At 36.4% G+C, this 18,610-nt stretch overlaps 3 protein-coding genes across 4 annotated transcripts; 1 reads left to right on the top strand and 2 right to left on the bottom strand.

Annotated features, from left to right (window-relative positions):
* Positions 1 to 1,572: 1,572 nt before the first annotated feature.
* On the top strand, positions 1,573 to 9,012 carry LOC104892616 (hypothetical protein). The gene is made up of 14 exons (XM_010678597.4): positions 1,573 to 2,172; positions 3,438 to 3,548; positions 3,737 to 3,806; positions 4,148 to 4,261; positions 4,461 to 4,544; positions 5,352 to 5,402; positions 5,564 to 5,593; positions 5,736 to 5,798; positions 5,921 to 5,986; positions 6,162 to 6,290; positions 6,616 to 6,651; positions 7,171 to 7,290; positions 8,300 to 8,485; positions 8,637 to 9,012. The coding sequence occupies exons 1-14, from the start codon at positions 1,829 to 1,831 to the stop codon at positions 8,745 to 8,747; spliced, it is 1,515 nt and encodes a 504-aa protein (XP_010676899.1). The 5' UTR covers positions 1,573 to 1,828; the 3' UTR covers positions 8,748 to 9,012.
* Positions 9,013 to 9,178: 166 nt separating this feature from the next.
* On the bottom strand, positions 9,179 to 14,712 carry LOC104892615 (metal-nicotianamine transporter YSL1). Its single transcript, XM_010678596.4, has 7 exons — positions 12,439 to 14,712; positions 12,098 to 12,270; positions 11,908 to 12,002; positions 11,346 to 11,480; positions 11,036 to 11,225; positions 10,587 to 10,698; positions 9,179 to 10,453 (listed from the first exon to the last, which is right to left on the bottom strand). The coding sequence occupies exons 1-7, from the start codon at positions 12,797 to 12,799 to the stop codon at positions 9,528 to 9,530; spliced, it is 1,992 nt and encodes a 663-aa protein (XP_010676898.1). The 5' UTR covers positions 12,800 to 14,712; the 3' UTR covers positions 9,179 to 9,527.
* A 143-nt stretch (positions 14,713 to 14,855) lies between these two features.
* On the bottom strand, positions 14,856 to 18,370 carry LOC104892614 (metal-nicotianamine transporter YSL1). Of its 2 annotated transcripts, none has more exons than XM_048644975.2 (8): positions 18,057 to 18,370; positions 17,523 to 17,911; positions 17,079 to 17,251; positions 16,887 to 16,981; positions 16,628 to 16,762; positions 16,348 to 16,537; positions 16,121 to 16,238; positions 14,856 to 15,931 (listed from the first exon to the last, which is right to left on the bottom strand). In XM_048644975.2, exons 1-8 carry the CDS (start codon positions 18,068 to 18,070, stop codon positions 15,000 to 15,002), a joined length of 2,046 nt encoding a protein of 681 aa, XP_048500932.1. In that variant the 5' UTR covers positions 18,071 to 18,370; the 3' UTR covers positions 14,856 to 14,999. The 2 variants fall into 2 exon arrangements, with proteins under 2 accessions (XP_048500932.1, XP_010676897.1); XM_010678595.3 differs by having other exon boundaries at positions 18,018 to 18,368.
* Positions 18,371 to 18,610: the final 240 nt, after the last annotated feature.

Raw genomic sequence — 18,610 nt, 5'->3', positions numbered from 1 at the left:
TCATGTCGAAAAAAGGGCAAAACACTATCATGTCAAAACACATCATATCTTTTTAAAATATATTATATCATGTCAATATACACTATATCATGCAAAACACACACCAAAAAAACTCAGCAAAACACTATCCTGTCAAAATACACTACTTCATCCGTTTCGAATTAAATGCAATAATTCTACTTTTTCACTATTCACACTTTTCACTTTAACTAAGATTTATGATTTATACATAATGAAAAACATAGTCAAGTAGGATCTTGTTAGATTATTCCCGTGACATACTTTCATAAAACGTAATTTTTAAAATTTTTACTTGTATGTAATTAGATTATAGATATTTGTGCTTAAAATAATGCCTCGACATGCGTAAAAGTGGATTTGTTGCATTTGATTCGAAACGGATGAAGTATATTATTTCAAAATTAAACAGAAAATGAACGAAAAAACTGAAAGGCATAGTAAGAACATGGAGAAAATGAAGACGTTATGAGAGAGAAAATGAAGAAGTTAATTTATGAGAGAGAACATGCACAAAGAAAATGAAGAAGTTAATTTATGAGAGAGAACATGCAAAAGTTATAAGAGAACAAAGTTAGAAGAAGTTATCAGAGGAAAGAGAAGGAAAGAGAAGTTATGAGAAGAGAGAGAAGAAAGAGTGGAAGACTGAACGCGGCAAAAACTGATCATTACAACTCATGTGAAATGGATCGGGTGCACACTAAGGCTATGTTCAGTTCACCTTATTTTTGCTTATGTCAGATCCAATCAGATCAGATCAGATCAGATCATGCTTATATTTAAAAATCATTATTACTATTAAATATATTTCATTACATATTAGTAAAAATTATAATAATTGAATATTAATAAACTACTCATTGAGACGAATCAAACAAGACCCCACATGACTATATTTTTTCTTATATATTGAGAAAAATCTAAAAGATAAGATCTTGTAAATCAGATCAAATCAGATCAGAAAAAATAAGTTCAGATTAGATAAGTTCAATTATTACAACTCAAATATTTCTAACAAAATGTCCTTTATTTTAGTTTTAAATTATTAATGCCATAGAGAAAAGAATAAAATGCATTTACAAGATTGCAAATTATTTTGTCATTAATCCTATATTATTTCATAAATTCTTATAATCTTTGGCAAATTACTTCCATCCATGATTGCAAATATTAAAGAGAAAGTCCATTACCTATTTTTCATATTATTTTGTCATTAATCCTATTTCTTTTCATAAATAATATAGTAGAAACTGAAAGTTGGTAGGTATAGTTTCATTACTATCTTTTGGGGTATTGGATGAAATAAAACTCTATTATTACAACAGAAAGTCGAGTAGATGTGATATTTATAAGTCCATGATCAAATTTGATTTACATAAGGACTCGTATAGTCGTATGTCCTATTTAACTTAGTTATAAAATTAGGTCATGTTCTTTTGGAGTTTGAACCGAGAGAGTATGAAGTAAAATGAATTTATCATAAATTCAAAAGATCATATTCTTATTTGGTGACATGAAAAAAGAAAAAAGAAAAAAGAAAAAAGAACAAAAAAAAAAAAAAGGTGAAGGAGGGAAACCAGAAACATACATATTCTTACATCGTCAATTTTTATTTTCCGAAAACATTCTTGCATAGTTAGTTTTGTGACTGCAAAAAAGCCAAAAAAACTGTCTTACTGTGGACAGATCTCGCTACCTTTCCTTCACCTTGTGATACAACATAAAAAATTTAAAAATTCAGACCTTCTCTCCTCTTCTTCCATTCATCATCTGTATTTCCGAAATCAATCAAATCTCGAAGCTTCAATCAATGGCGGTTCCGTCGGAAGAGTCCGAGCATCAACACGCTGTATTAGAATCGACGACAGATACACAGCAAAACGGTGTCATTGAGGAATCAAACGACGCCGTTGAAGCCGTACTTGAGCCTGTTGCTTCGGATAAGGATCCGAAGCACGAGGTACCCGAACCTGAGTCTCTTCCTTCCGGATCAAACGACGTCGTCTCCGGCGAATCAACAGGTCAATCTGAACTGAAGAAAGATGAAGGAAGCAAAACTTTTACGATGCGAGAATTGCTGAATGGATTGAAAGGAGATCAAAGTCAATCGAATAATTCTACTCCTGTTGCTCCTGATTCCGCTTCTCCTTTTAGGTTCTTCTCTCTCTTCTGACAATAATTTCATATATTTGTGGTTTAATTTCGGTTAATTGTATGGTGTGCTACTATAATTTTGATTTTTATGACACAATTAGCTGTAATTGATTTGCTGAAAACCTGGAAAATTAGTCCTAGTTTTGGATCATCTCAAGTGTGTTCAATTTTATCTTAGTGTGGTGCGTTGGGGCCTTTTTTTTTTACCGCTATGAGGTAATTAATCCGCTTTATCGGCAGGAGAACTGAATCTAGAATGCTCCTGTGGTGCAAAAATACGCGACAATTGACTTAGTTTTCTAGCATTGGTGTTTATCAATGTCCATGAGAAAAGTGTATGGAAAGAGTTTCCTGTGAACATATTTGTGGAGATGAATAGTAACTAGTAAGAGTGTGTTGTATTGAACTCAATAGTCTTTAGGAAATTAGAGGTCAAATTAAAGTGTTTTGACCTCAAAAGCCGAATGTGGCTGATTATAGTAGGATGGGGAAGGGAGTAGATGACTGTCCATTGAGGATATGTGGTTTGTCTCTCTAATTTTTCCGAAGGACCTTAACTCTATGGTTTTGCTTGGTAGATTGCTAGTGTGATGCTTATGGAATGATCTTAAGCAATTGCCACTTATTGTAAAAGAAGTGCTATTTTCATGTTTGGTGCTTTTTGTATATGTTCCATAGAATTCTATGTGCAAGATTGTAAAATAGAAGGGATTAAAGAACAAAAAGTAACAAGGGAAAGGGCATCACTACATGCCGCATGGTGCGCCCTTCATAGTAGCAAACAACACAAGAAAGTAAACTATAGAAACCGTGACCCCACTTTCTATGTTGTTTGGATAGGTTGAGAGTGAAGAAGGTCTGAGACATAAGCTTATCAGTGGAAAGGCTTCTAGTTAGGCTCTGTTCTTTTGGACTGAACAAATGAAAATTCAGTTCAATTTTAGGAAAATTCCATTCAGTTAGTTTTCTCTCAAAGTTTTCATTCAGTTCAGTTCAAACAAATTCAGGCAAATTCAGTTCAATTGAGTTCAATTCAGTTCAGACAAATTCACTTCAGTCCAATCTGGTTTTGAACTCATCGGGCCCTTCGTTCCCCTTCGTGCTCATATAAGGGATAAAAAGAAGGCCAATGCAGAAATAAGATAGAGAATATAAGGGAGAAGACCTTCACAAATTAATATAATTTCACTTATTGAGCAAACATGCAGAATATTTAACAATTAATAGCAGCAAACTTAAATTTTGTCAAAATTTGTTATTGTCAGCGAAGACAATTCATACCAGAACCATGCCGCTATGGAACTTATCAACAGTGTATCGGGTGTTGATGAGGAAGGACGATCTCGCCAAAAGATTCTTACATATGCTGCCAGGAGGTATGATTTTCAGTGGGCTACTTGGAGCTACAATTATTGTAATGGAATTAGATTCTATCTCTATATTGTAGCATGCAAAGACGTTTTCCTTGGAGCCGTTTAAGTTTCGGGGGCTGATTAGAATTTGTTCCCTTCTTTCGAATATGCGCGACTCGGTGGAGTAGTAACCTTTTCTGACCACAATGCAGGTATGCTAGTGCGATAGAGAAAAATCCAGGAGATCACGATGCCCTCTACAACTGGGCTTTGGTGCTTCAGGTTTTAGTTTGATCCTTGATCACTTTGTGTCCTCGTGTTTTCTCATTAGAGTTGTGCTTTGTTGTTAGTGATTAACTAAATATCTCAATTCTTGGGGGGCTACATGAGAGTTCATGCGAAATTTAGTTTGTCTTTATTCTCCATTACTTTGTTGTATATTCAGTATTGTGCTGTTAAATAGTCTCAAAGACTCAAAAGTATCCGACTGGACCGGAGTCTAGGACTGTGTACCAAATTCGAATTTGCTAGCACATGGTGTCTTAGGTCATGATTGGGATGGTATAGCATCTGGTTATTTTTCTAATGAGCACTTCTTGTTTATGATGTGTATTGGTGTTCAGGAAAGTGCAGATAATGTTGATCCCGATTCTGCTTCACCTTCCAAAGATGCACTGCTCGAGGAGGCTTGCAAAAAGTACGATGAAGCTACTTGTCTATGTCCCACCCTTCATGATGTATGTATGCTTTATTAAATAATATTCAGTAGTTGGTCATTAGACAAGTGAGGTTTTGGTTTCGCCTTTCCTATTGTGCCTGGGAAAGGTGTTTGTGGTACATGGCTCAAGCTTCCCCACCTAATCTTGGATCTGGCAGTGGGATATGCTATGCGGCCTTCCATTACATTGTTGGATAATTTATTAATATAATATGCAGGCTTATTATAATTGGGCCATTGCTATTTCTGATCGAGCAAGAATGCGCGGTCGTACAAAGGAGGCTGAAGACTTGTGGAAGCAGGTGCAAAATCTTTCCTTCTATATGATAAATTACTTTGTCCCTACTTATGTAACTGTCTGCTATGCAGTCTGCATCTGTCATCGTTTGCTTATACTATCTATTGGGTGTGGTTGATATAATCATAGTCTTTTGATACCTGGACCCAGGCTTGTTATGGGCATCAGGCTATTAGTAACATTCCACAAGTTGAAGATCTAATCAAGTTGGAGTGTTGGACCCCACCTCTGTACTTTAGAAGACCTGCAATTGATGCTTTTAGTTCAAGGAGACAAGGACTCTATCTGGAGGATGCTAGTAGCCTAGTATCATAGCTGCTCTTAAGACTTAGAATCTTGCACATTTGTTTTGTACAATTTACTCCGAATCGTATGTTGCCCATCCTTCAGTAACGTCCATCTACCTATCTTATAGTTTCTCAATCTGATGATGAAATTGAAACACTTAATTTTGGTGGGAAGCCTGGATTGCTTATTTTTAGGTCTTATTTATATGCTAAAATTCTAGTCTCTCTAATTTGCGCCTGTCTTGTTGTCTGTTATCAATTTATCCTATCATTTCTAAAAGCCATCTTGATCATAAACCTCTGAAGCACAGCTAATTAGCAATATGAGTTGTTTACATGGCAAATGCTGTAAGTATTAACTTAGTGTTAGACATGTACCTAGGACACAATTGATGCATCGCCTCAACTATTTTGGTACTTGGGAAAGATTTACACATAGTTTAGACTTATGAAATTAGATTGTCGAGGCTCCTGATTTTATTGAAGTGTAGGTACGCCATCTTACTTTGTTGTCTTCTTTTCAGGCCACAAAACACTATGAAAGAGCGGTGCAGTTGAATTGGAATAGTCCCCAGGTATATCTTTTTCTTTTTGATTCTTATTCAGAGAAAATTGTATGCTTTTGAACCATGTTTTTGTAACACTGAATTGTTGGTATATATTATTGTCATTTCGACCATTTAAGATTTTTCTTTTTCATTGTTGTCTGTGTAATAATCTTATTGTCTCTTTCCAGGCGCTCAACAACTGGGGACTTGCATTGCAGGTAATATATCATCTTGATACTTGTAGTGAGAGATAAAGGAGGGGAAAGGGTGGGAAAGTGGGTTATGTTTTTTCTTTTTTTTTACCGTAGAAAGGTATTGTTCACAGACTTTGGCATTCACTTTGGATGTTTTGTGATACAGGAACTCAGTGCAATAGTTCCTGCAAAGGAAAAGCACAACATTGTTAAGACAGCAATTAGTAAGGTGCAAAAAGATGTCCTTGGATGAACCCAAAATTGTCTAATGCTTTTATTTGTCATATAATATATGAAAATTGTTGAAACTCTTATCAGTGTTCTGATTCTCTGTTCCACACTATAATGCAGTTCCGTGCAGCAATTCAGTTGCAGTTTGACTTTCATAGGGCTATCTACAACCTCGGCACTGTGTTGGTTAGTCCTTGATTATTTTTTCTGTTTTAGCAATTTTTGCATGTCTACTTGTCCAGTGCTGCCTTCTTCTTTCTCTTATTTTTGTGCACAGACATGTCAGTAGAAGGGAAATATATATAGTCACTGAGCCTGTTGGATGCATAGGTGAGTTATGTATAATCTTCTGGTTTTGCAGTATGGCTTAGCTGAGGACTTGCTAAGGATCGGGGGATCAGTTGGCCCTGAAGATGTTTCACCTAATGACTTATATAGTCAGTGCGCTGTCTATATTGCAGCTGCTCACGCATTGAAGCCAAATTACTCAGTATGCCCTCTTGATCTCTCTCCCCCCCCCCCTCCCTCTTTTTTGGGATCCTCATGTTATATCTTCTTGATAACTTTCTGCTCTTTTTTTCTGGGATAAGGCTGCATATACCTTACCCTTCTTAGATCTGCTGTGGCTGTATATTCTCTGATTCTTGCACTTTGTCATCCTTTCTCCTGATATAGCACGCACTTAGAATGCTCAAATATGTGCATTAAAAGAAAGTATTCCTAATGTAAACAATTGCGCATAGATTTGTTTCTTTTTCCTAGTTTGTTGTTGAACTCTATCTGTGACACAGAGTTTTGTTTTCCTTAATTTGTAGGTCTATCGCAGTGCACTGAGGCTAGTCCGTTCAATGGTAAGAAGTTTTATTTTGCATAAGCTTAACAGAATGTGTGAAATTCTTGATACATTTCAGTATATTACATGGCTGAGAGTTCATACTTTGTTTCTTGAAACTGCATTTTGCAATTATATAGTTATGTAAGTGATACTTTGACCCTCTCCAAGTTCCATTTCTCAATAGACAATAGGTACTCTAGCCAGCCATCTATATTTTATAATGAGTTATCATATACTTCCTCCTTCTGTTTCTCTTTAGTATGACTTTTGACATTACCCGTAATCTGCCCATCCTGTATTATTTATATGCAAGCAGTTTGAGTTAAAAATGAAAATGAGAAAAGGCATTTGCGCTGGAGCACATAACACTAGATAGAATTCAATGGAAGAAGATGATCTTTGTGAATGACCACAAGAGATAATTTCTTGGTTTATGCAGCCGGACCCATCTTTTGGGACTAAGGCATTGACATTGTTCTTATTGACTATTTAGTTATGACATAATCTAAACATAATTCTGTTACTTTTGTTACAGTTACCTTTGCCTTATCTTAAAGTGGGATATCTCACAGCACCTCCTCCAGGCAATCCAATTGCTCCTCACAGTGATTGGAAGCGAACACAATTTGTCCTTAACCATGAGGGCCTTTATCAGGTAATTTAAATCTCTTATCTGGGGAATGAAAGTGACCGACTGCTCAACGACGTCAGATGTTTGCACAGGCTATATTAATATGAGTTCATATACTGACTTAAGGCTCTTTGCTGTCTGCTTGAAATCTCTGACAAATCAGTCACATAGCGTTTAGAGCATTTTCATTTGTTTTGAAGGGACATAGCGGTTAGAGCATTATATAGCCAGACATTGTCTATTGTGTTAATTTTGTTTAGAATTTGATGGTGGGGATTTCTTACAAATGAAAGAATTGACAAAACTAGACTGAATTATGGGCTATAAAAAAAAAAGAAAAGAGAAGACAAAACTAATGAAATATAAAAATAAAAGACTAAAACAATGAACTATTAGTATATATATTTATATTTAGGAAAATTTCATAAAACTACCTTTTACAACCAATTTTTTTTTAAAAAACTACCTTTTAAAAATTTTCTTTCAGAAAAATACCTTACATAACAAATTTCTTTCAATATACTACCATTTTAATGTTAATGAGGTTTAACCACCAACAATGGGTTCACCACAAGGTATTTTTCTTTCATTCCCTCTCATTTGTCTCGTCATTCCTCGCTAGCAACCTATAAGGGGGCAATTAGTTAATGATTAATACTAACTATAAATATAAAATGGTAGTATATTGAAAGAAATTTGTTATATAAGGTAGTTTTTTGAAAATTTGCCTTATATTTATTCTATTTTTGTCAGTTTTTTTGAAATAAAAGATTTTTTATTATCAGATTCAGGAAGTCATGTATTGGCTTTCTTTTTATATATACTTATGGGAACCTAGCTATTGTCGGGTGTGACTTAACACTTAAGATTGATTTATTTAGAAAATATCTCCATTATATGAAGAGAGATATCGCATAACCTTGTACAGGCCTCGGGTATGGTTTAGTTCATGGAGCTATGTTGATAACCATTATGCCATCTAATGGATGGTTGAAAGTAATGTTTCTCACTGAACTGTTACTTGTTAATGCAGCTTGTATCTGAACAAAAGACGTCACGGCAAAGTCTTTCCGGCAAGCCAGCAGATGGAGCGAATATGAAAAACAGAGCTGTCAAAGTTGACATTCCTGATATTGTTTCGGTGTCAGCATGTGCTGATCTCACTTTGCCACCTGGAGCCGGACTCTCCATTGACACAATCAGTGGACCTGTTTACTTGGTAGTTACTTCTCTTACTTATATCTGGAATTTCTATACATTTCTTGGTTCTTTCTTCTTCCCCTCAGGAGCCTAGCTGTTCAGTTAGTAATGATGATAAGTGGAAAAATTTTGGTTCAGTAACACTGCTATCCTGTCTTTGGACATTTTAGGTAGCGGACTCATGGGAATCTTTGGATGGTTGGCTGGATGCAATTCGTTTAGTTTACACAATTTTTGCTCGAGGTAAGAGTGATGTTCTGGCTGGTGTTATCACTGGATGATTAGCCTATGTTAAATGTATCAATTGTAGTGTTGGTGTGCTTTCTTTACCCCATTAATTGGGGGTTTTACAGCATTTGTGTAGCATAGATTTGTTCAGTCACAGAAATCAATGTATATTATGAAGAATTTCCTGAGGAAATCTATTTAATTTATCTGGAAACTGGTTGCCGAATATTTTGTCAAATAAATGTCTCTCATGTAGCCTGTGGTGGCAGAATCTGGTTTTCTACTTTTTGGATATAGTGAAACAAGTTTTGATGCTCACTTTTGGCACGCGTTTCTAATTTTTCGGTCTCCTCCCCAAATGAAACTTGATTATTATCTTTCTTAGTTGCTTTCTGAAAGTAAATGTTACATGGTAATAGGGTCGTCTCAAGAATGGGTGGCTTTGTGCTACTATCAAACCATTTGAGCTCACAAAATTGAGAAATGACACAATCGAAAAGATAAATACATTCCACAATATAATTCATGCCAATTTTCTCAATTTAAAATTTTATGAACACTAAGTAGAACTTGTGGGATGAAAGAAAAACAATGGGCTTTGCTTTTACGGTTTTACCTTAGACTATATAGAAAAATTGAGGTCCTCTTTGAGGAGCTTTCTGTTGCGGGTCAATTTGCATACCCCACTAGATAAGCGACATCCTTGGGTGTAAATGTGTAATGTGTAAAAATAAAGTTGATTCCCTCCATTGTCACAAACCCACAATTCACAAATATAAAGAGAATGCAGACTCCGAGAGCTGAACATTATTTTCTTCTTCATATGCTAACCCTTAGGAGGCCAAAAATTTCATGCAAATTGGAGGATTAACTTTAGCTAAAGCCAGAAGAGAAGCAGGGAGGCTCCAAAGCCCTTCCCCGCAAATAAAACCTGAAGCAATAACTGGAGTCATCAACTCAGCCTTCTTGGGATTAAGTTTATGCAACAGAAAGACTATCAAGCTTCCAACACACATATCAATGGCGAAGTATCCACCTACCAGAAATGGTACAGCCATAACCATCGGAAGTGGGGTCCACTTTCCGATCTTAGATGGTAGCACGTCTCTTAGCACGTTAAGTCCCACAGCCAGTGCAAAAAACCCATAGCAGAGCTCCAAACAATGGCGAGGAAGTGCCGAGAATCCTTCAACCCCTAAAATTGCCATGTTCCTGTAGATTAGGGCATAAGGTGCTTTATATTCTCCAGTAGGGTTTCCCACGTCAAATGCGTGGTAGAACAGGGAGAAGCAGAGAGAGGCTGCAACACATCCAATTGCTGTCCCAACTGCCTGGCTAAGGAGCATTGACCGAGGGGATGATAGGGTCATATGGCCCGTCTTGAAATCTTGCATTAGAGAGCATGAAACATAGGCAACTGACTTGATCACGCCACACCCGACAAGCCCGGCTACTACACCATTGTCTTTCCCAGCAAGAGCTGCGAGAATGAATATGGCCACTTTCCCATAATTGTATGCCATGTTTTGATCAGTCAAACCAGCTCCATATGCATTTGCAAATGATAGTATTGGAGATAGAATGTATGCTATGATGACATAGTACCATTTAACCTGGGGAAACATGAAAGGTATCACAATAGTGGAGATGATGGAGAGTGGGATGTAGCCAGCGCCTGTGATCCACATTGGAATTTTTTCTCTTGTAAAAAGCTCATTTTGTTTATGAAGCATAGGAGTTATGGTTTGATCATTATCATCTGCAATAGAAACAAATCCACTGTGCATTAGAGTAGGAATTTCCTAGAGATTTCTAGAGCAAAGTTTACTCAAAGAAAATAGTATTAAGGAAATACCATTTTCAAGATTGAATTTCTTTATGAAGAAGTTTACCTGTATTAAGGATCTTGTCCTTTCTACCGAGAACATTTTTCAAGATGATATAAATTACTTTAAGGAAGATGTATAGCCCGTCACCAACAATGAGAGCAATGGAGATAAACACCTGCAAGCGATAATCCTGTTAGAATCAAGATGTGGAACAATCGAGATGTTTTCGTACTCAAGATATTCAGAAAAACAGAGATTTGAGGTGTAGACCTGGTTAATGAACAGGTAACCTAGTGGCATCAAGTGTTAAGTCAAGTTAATTAGTGTAATTTATTGGATTAGGTCTTTAATAGACATGAGTTTTATTGGGTAGTATCAATAAAGTGTCAAAATGACTGGTTAATCATTTCATAATTGAGACAACATATTTAAATTATGGATCCAATTGTTCAAATGGCGTAAGAGTATGTATAGTGGCGGAGGTGATAGAGCTGTGTGGTAGAGAAAGTAACCTTGTAGCCATTCAAGCCTTGCATGCTGTAACCTGGTAAATCTGCAGGGAACCAATCTCCTTGAAGTTTACTAATGATTGGCCACATAATTCCCCATGAGATCACAGCTCCCAATAGGCAAGACAGATTAACAAGATGAGAACAAATCATTCCTGTGCCGATATATGTCAGACTGAAATCGAAGTAAAATCTGCAGTAATATGTGCAGAAAGTAGTAAATCAGACTAATCAAGCAAGAATGTGGTTTTATAGTGTTTTTGTAGAGGAAATGATTAGAGTTTGAGGAGGGGGGAAGAAATTAGTCAATTACGATTGTTTCCAAGCTTGAAGTCCAAATGTTGGGAACTGGCTGAATCCGCAGTTTCCTGATCCAGTGAAAAACCACTGGAAAAAACCCCAGAGAAAGCTTAATGAGAAGTACTTTATGAAACCTCGCACCTGCTCCCTGTAAACAATGTGCAGACGTTTGATGAATTTGTCGAACAGCCTCTATCTTTTTCGCTCAGCGAATTGCACACTAATCGATGTTCATAAGATCTGGTAGAACAGTAATTCAAGGTTTTTATCATATTCATAAACAATGTTCATAAGGAGGCATGAGTTTCGATCAATGTTCAGAAGATACTTCTTAATCTTGGTTAGGGCCTTGGCGACAATGATATAGGAGAACTATTCCTTTTTTGTTTAACATATAAACATGTGTTATCAAAACACCTAATAAAATAATGAAAAGGTGAATTTACTTAATTGGTTACAATGATCACTTAGGGAAATATTGTAATATGAATGGTTAAATTGAAGGGGAAAAATTGGTATACTTATGTAGAGCTTATTAGTCTTTACTTCCTAGATAACAGAGATGGTAGAGCTACCTTGACAGTTTATCTCTCCTTGAATGAAATCCATTTATGAGGACAGCAGTTGCCAAGCCACTTGGGAATGGTAACTTGTAGTCAACTATCAATATCTACAAATTACAATACATCAAGATTGAACTTCAGAAAGGGACTATTTTATTCAACTAACAGTGTGAAAGGAAGAAAATTTGTGTTGCTAACTTACCTTTCGAAGTGGGATCAACACAAAAAGTCCAACAAAACAAACAAGCAAGTTATAACCAATCATCCATCCAAGTTCTAACTCCTTGTAACTTCCTGGAGAATTCCCTGGTGTGTTTACTCCGGCAAGCTCATACGTCTTCTTGTTTAATGCCAATATGTATGACCCGAACCCACCTGCAAAGCAATCAAACAGGAAAAACACAGGTAAGCCGAGCAGCGAAAATCAGAGACAGTTCTGACATATACTTGGGCGTTTTAGAATCAAAATTTCTGAAGAAAAGCCTGTTAGATAGTGTTTTATGATCATAAAGATGTAGCAAGACGAACATTGCAATTTAATACCTGAAATAGCTATGCTGTAGCAAGCAACAGCACAAGTTTGAATCATGGTATTCTCCTGTCTTGTGAATGGAACTGAGGAAAATGAGGTTTTCTCAAGAATCTTGGTCCATGATTGAATGAAGACGAAGGCGAGAAGAGCAACCGAAACATTTAAGTTGGGACTCAAACCAGTTGTTAGGCTTATCCTCATTATAATGATGCAGTTAATAACCCCTATGATTGTACTTGCAATCAAACCTCGTAACGTAATCTGTTTATTCCATGGCGGGACTTTCTTTTTCGACTCGAATTCGGACTCGACCTGTTGTTCTACTTCCATTGTTTCCCTCTGTATATCTCTCTCTGCAATCTCTTCCCCCATGAATTTTCGGATATATAAAGCTTATTATAATGGGGGAATAGTTTCTGCAGTGGAAACTTAAACTGTACTTTCTTGGTTTTCTGGGTGATCCTGATCAAATTTGCCCGACAATTCTCATGCTTTTATTTTGTTATGAAAATTTATAGTGAAATGATTGTCATATCTCGTCTTTTTTTAAGTATATCTAGTAATTAGTTAGACTCTTGATGACTTTTCAAATGTATTGAACTTGAGATTTGAGAATAAGTAAACTATAAAAAGATAGAATCAAATCACGTGTTGTTAGGAGTATTGTTGTGCGGTTGACTTAAGCTGTGAGTTGTAACTTAGCTACAGAAGGATAATCATTTAGCAACTTGGGATTCTGTAAGCGACTACGAATATAGATGGATTAAGGTTGAGCCCATACGCCAAAAGTTTTGGTTGCGTTCTTTTCACGTAAATTTAACTTAAGATCCATTAGGTTTAATCGTAAAACATTTTTTTGGAAAATGATTTACATAGAAAAACATTGTCCGTAGAAAATGCAAATGAAGTATTAGTTTTGCTTCGTTTGGTTCGATGAAAAACTACTCCTTAAGTATTTAAGCTAAGAAGGGAAAATGGAGATGTCCGGAATGAGAGTGGAGGAAAATGGTTTCCCTTTAAATCTTGGAAAAAAATATTTACATAGGGATGAAAAACGTTTTTTCACCTTAGTTTTCGTTTTGAAGTCCCTTATCCAACCAAACAATAGAAAATGGAGAAAATTATTTTCTGGGAAAACGTTTTCCTCTAAAACAAATGGAGCCTTAGGCGCTATTCATTTTATCAGTATTTTACTGAAGCGCTTATTTTACTCATTCAAACCAATTTATATTGAACGAAACTGATTTATTTTAGAGATGCCCAACCGTGCGGGCCAATCCAGCCCAGCCCGCCTCTTGGATCGTGTGAGATGAGTCAGCGAAAAGCCCTATCCAGCACACCTCAAACTCTGAAATTGATGGGTACTGCCCGGTTCGGTCCACGAAAGCGGTCCAACCCAACCCATGAACCGAACCAGCCCATTCCAAGTAATTATTCAACCAAATTGTGTATATTTTAATCAAATTATATATATTTTAATCAAATTGCATATATTATAATTCAATCAAATTCAAAAATAATGAAATTATTCATTAATATTAATAATTGTATATATTTTAAATAATATAAAGGTTTTATGTAACAATAATAAATGATTATATAACTTTGAAAAAAAAAAAATCCCATGCATGCCGACCGGCTAAGCCACCAGCTCGCTAGGCCCACGAATCGTGAAAACCGGCAGCAGACCGGTGTGGGCAAAGATTTTTCAGCCCGTGGACTAGCCCACCCAAACCGTGAATTTTACGGTCCGGTCCTGGGCCGTGAAATCTCAGCCCGACCCATTAGGACTCACGGACCAGCCCACCCACCCTGCACCAGTGGCGATCTCTAATTTATTTTGATCAAATTATTTTTTATCGATTGGAACAATATGTTGATTCTCTAGTGTTTTCTCATACGTAGATAACTGATTGCAATTGATTTTTTTTTTACTTAATAACGATTTTTGTTGGTGAACATGATTTTTTAACATTAAAATTGATTTACGATTATACAATACTGATTTAGTTGAAGTCGGCATGGTCCTGTTTGAACTTTATAAGTTTATCTTAATTCATTTGAATTTATTTCTTCTTTAATTTACCTTATCTGCACTTATGCTTCAGACTCTATTTTTTAAAACTTAAGTTGAAAAAAACATACTCTTAATTTTAGCAAGATTTTCAAGTGACATTATAAATGGGTGACACCATAAAATCTTTGCAGCTCTCACATAGTTGTTTGGTTTACAATAACTTCCTATGTCCCTTCTTACAAAAGTAATTACAAGTGAAATTGTCTTCCTACTAGAAGTTAACTTTGGTCCTTCTCAAGAAATGAAACTTTGTAACTTTTCAGGAAATGATATTTCTACTTCTAACCAAACTACTACAAGTCTACAATAGTATTTAGAAGTTATAGAAGTTCCCCAAGCAATAAGGCAATCTCAATGGAAAATTAGTAGTATACATTATTGTAAGTAATTGTGAAGTTGAGATGGAGGAAGAAAAAAAAAGTGTGTACCTCCATAGATACATAATGTGGCAACTCCTGGAAAGGAAAAGTTAAGAAAGGAGTATGGCAGAATATCCTATGTCTTGGAAGGCAAAAAAGTCATACAAATAGGAGGATTAACATTAGCTAAAGCAAGAAAAGAAGCTGGAAGAGACCAGAGTCCTTCCCCACAAATCAAACCAGAAGCCACAGCAGGAACCATCAACTCAGATTGCTTAGAATCAATCTTGTTCCATACAAACACCACTAAACTTCCAACACACATGTCAATGGCAAAGTATCCACCTACTAGAAACGGAACCGCCATCACCATAGGAAGCGGCATCAATCTTCCAATCTTTGAAGGAGCAAGATCTCTTATCAAGTCAGCAACAATGGCAAACACAAAGAAACCACAGCAAAGCTCCAAACAATGCCGCGGTAAAGCAGAGAAGCCTTCAACTCCTAAGATTGCCATGTTCCTATATATTAAAGCATAAGGAGCTTTGTATTCTCCATTTGGGTTTCCTACATCAAATGCCTTGTAAAACAGAAAGAAGCTAAGAGGGGTCACTATACATCCAATGACTGTCCCAATGCCTTGACTTACAAGCATTGCTCGCGGGGATGTTAAGGTCATATGACCTGTTTTAAGGTCTTGCATCAAAGTACAAGAAACTAAGGCCATTGATTTGATCAATCCTGCACCTACAAGTCCCGCTACCACACCATATTTCTTCCCTGTTAGGCCTGCTAATATAAAGAGAGCTACCTTGCCGTAGTTGTATGCCATGTTCATGTCTGTTAGGCCGGCTCCATAGGCATTGCAGAAGGCTAAAGCCGGAGCAAGAATGTAGGCTACAACAACAAAGTACCATTTGATTTCGGGAAACATTATTGGGAGGGCAATGACGGTTATGATAGCGAAGAAGATGTAACCACTTCCTGCTACCCACATTGGTATGCTTTCCCTGACGAACACCTCATTCTGCTTTGTGATCTTAGGAGCTTTGTCTTGGCCATTTGTCTCTGCAATGCAAAAGCATATAGACCTTAGTTCAACTTCATACATTTCACAAAGACTCTTTAATTGAACTTTTTATTTTCGTTTTTTGAGACAGTAATCAAACAGGTCTGGCCCAGGGAAAATCTTAGCACTAGACTAAGATAAGCTTGATACTCTAGGTTAGTTGAACTATTTAGATGTGCACAAGTTACCTGTATTCTGGATTGGTTTTTGTTTCATTCTACCACGAACATTTATGAGGATAATAATCAGTACTTTGAAGAAGTTGTAGAAACCATCTCCAAAAATGAGAGCAATGGAAATAAACACCTGTCAAACACGCGTTCTTGTAAACGAAGCAAAGCACACTAATATGACAAAGTTTGTAGGTTTGTTAGGGAATGATTAGTGATCAGTTGTCAGGTGTGAATTTAGTCACCTTATAGCCATTCAAACCCTGCATGCTTTCTTCTGATATGTTTTCAGGGAACCAATCTCCTTTCAACTTGCTAATGAGAGGCCACATTAGTCCCCATGAAAGCACAGCTCCAAAGAGCAAAGACAGGCTCACTAGATGAGAGCAAATCATCCCTGTTCCAACATAAGTCATGCTAAAATCAAAGTAAAACCTGCAATAGAAAATGAAAGTCTGATCAACATTCAGCTGAAATAATTATATGCTGATTAAGTTGAAAGAGTGATGTAGGAAAGAAGATTACGTTTGCTTCCAAGCTTGCAGTCCAAAGGTAGGGAACTGCATGAATCCACAGTTCCCTTTACCATTAAAAAACCATTGGAAAAAACCCCATAAGAAGCTCATGGAAAAGTATTTCAGAAATCCGCGTACTTGTTTCCTGATCAATCACAATCCATCAAATAAAAATGAGCTTTAGTCTAAGTGCTTGTTTGGTTAACTTAAAAAAGCCTCGAATTGGAAACCATCGAATTGCCCGCTTGAGCTATGAGTTATGTGCATACTTTGCCATTTTATCTCCCCTTGTATGAAATCCATTTATGAGCACTGCAGTTGCCATACCACTTGGAAAAACCAACTGGTAGTCAACTATCAAAATCTACACATACCAAAGTTAAAACTTCTATTAGTACATAGGAGTATACTATATATACAAGATAGCAGTTTCTTTCCTATCAGCAAAATGCAAGTTTTACCTTGCGTAAGGGGGTCAACACAAAGAGACCAACAAAACAAACGATGAAAAGATAAGCAGTCATCCAGCCAACTTTTAGATCTTTGTAACTTGTAGGAGAATTCCCTTCTGTGTTAACTCCAGCTAACTCATATGTCTTCTTGTTTAATCCCAATAGGTAAGACCCAAATCCACCTGTTAGCAAAGAAAATGATTATAAATCTGATTTCGGCTTATAATATTTCCACTATTCCATTTTGATGTTCCCATTTGTAATATCTTGATCTTAGAGCCGTAATTTTGACCATACTCATGTAGGATGTTAGTAGATTCGTTTCAATGTAAATTTTCAAAATACCAGCTTTTCATTACATGTGCTAATGCGTAATTAGAGATATTAATGATCAAAGATATGACTGTGAAAAACAAGTGCAGAAATAGATAGATAGATAGAGGGACTTTAGACCTCCAATGGCTATGCTATAGCAAGCAACTGCACAAGTCTGAATCATGGTGTTTTCTTGCTTAGTGAATGGAGCAGGAGAAAACCCAGCTTTCTTGAGGATTTGATTCCATGCTCTAATGAAAACAAAGGCAAGAAGAGCAGCGGAGACATTTAGATTAGGGCTAAGCCCAGTAGTAAGGTTCAGCTTCATTGCAATGATGCTGTAAATCACCCCAATGATTGCACTTGTTACAACTCCTCTTACTGTTATCTGTTTTGTCCATGGTGGCACTCTTGCTATTGTTACAACCTCATCTGATTCATTTTCAACCTCATCTTCCCTCTTCATCTCTTGCTCTTTTTTCTCCTCCGCCATTTCTACTATGGTCCTCTCAAAACTACGCGCTTTACTGGAAAAAAAATAAGTTCAGATTAGATCAGATTACGTTACACTACACAGTAGTATTTATCAAACTTTAAGCTTATAGTAAAGTTGAAGCTAAGGGGTGTTCTTACCTTAAAAATGTAATAAGATCCTTTAAGAAGAACACCTACCTTCTCACTTTCATAAAGTTATGATTAATTGTTCTTGAACGAGAAACACTAACCAAACATGGGCATTGTCCTTCCTGTCTGTCCTAAAATTTAAATAATACTTCACTTTCTTTTTTTTTCTTTCTTTTTTGTGAGTATTTGTTCTTTGATGATTATGTAAACTTATATAGATAAATTTAGTTGGTATGAAGTTACTAAAAATAATTATAAGAATACTTTGTTTGGAAGACTATGAGCTAGTGGGAGAGATAGGAAGAGCCTTCATAGTTAGACTTGACGTTGGAATTATGCTTAATAGAGATATTTTGTCGTGTGGTTAGAATGGAGTGTGGCCAGCACAAGATAAGGCTTGAAGAGAATAATCGAACAAGTAGAGCTCACACTCAAGACTCAATGTAACTTACACAAGAATTTTTAGTCAACTTGTTCACACAAGGGGTCAATACATATCTAGACTTTCAGACCCTAGTCCACTCCGATCCGAAGGAAAAATCCGAGTCGATTCTGACAAAAAAGTAATCGGGCTCCGACTCCGTTTAAAATATCCGACTCGG

This window comes from Beta vulgaris, chromosome 5 (genome assembly GCF_026745355.1).
Source record: "Beta vulgaris subsp. vulgaris cultivar EL10 chromosome 5, EL10.2, whole genome shotgun sequence".
NCBI lineage: Eukaryota > Viridiplantae > Streptophyta > Magnoliopsida > Caryophyllales > Amaranthaceae > Beta > Beta vulgaris.
Note: the sequence above shows the minus strand (reverse complement) of the source record. Positions and strands in the feature narration are given on the sequence as shown.

Bases quoted from the DNA above. Each gene is read 5' to 3' on its own strand.
- LOC104892616 (XM_010678597.4), top strand. From the start codon at position 1,829: ATGGCGGTTCCGTCGGAAGAGTCCGAGCATCAACACGCTGTATTAGAA. The intron at 5,403-5,563 runs GTATATCTTTTT...GTCTCTTTCCAG, and splicing joins TGAATTGGAATAGTCCCCAG to GCGCTCAACAACTGGGGACT. The intron at 6,291-6,615 runs GTATGCCCTCTT...CTTAATTTGTAG, and splicing joins CATTGAAGCCAAATTACTCA to GTCTATCGCAGTGCACTGAG.
- LOC104892615 (XM_010678596.4), bottom strand. From the start codon at position 12,799: ATGGGGGAAGAGATTGCAGAGAGAGATATACAGAGGGAAACAATGGAA. The intron at 10,699-11,035 runs GTTACTTTCTCT...TATCGCTTGCAG, and splicing joins AAGGCTTGAATGGCTACAAG to GTGTTTATCTCCATTGCTCT. The intron at 10,454-10,586 runs GTAAACTTCTTC...TTTCTATTGCAG, and splicing joins GGACAAGATCCTTAATACAG to ATGATAATGATCAAACCATA.
- LOC104892614 (XM_048644975.2), bottom strand. The intron at 16,763-16,886 runs GTATGCACATAA...GTGATTGATCAG, and splicing joins AGGGGAGATAAAATGGCAAA to GAAACAAGTACGCGGATTTC. The intron at 16,239-16,347 runs GTGACTAAATTC...CGTGTTTGACAG, and splicing joins AGGGTTTGAATGGCTATAAG to GTGTTTATTTCCATTGCTCT.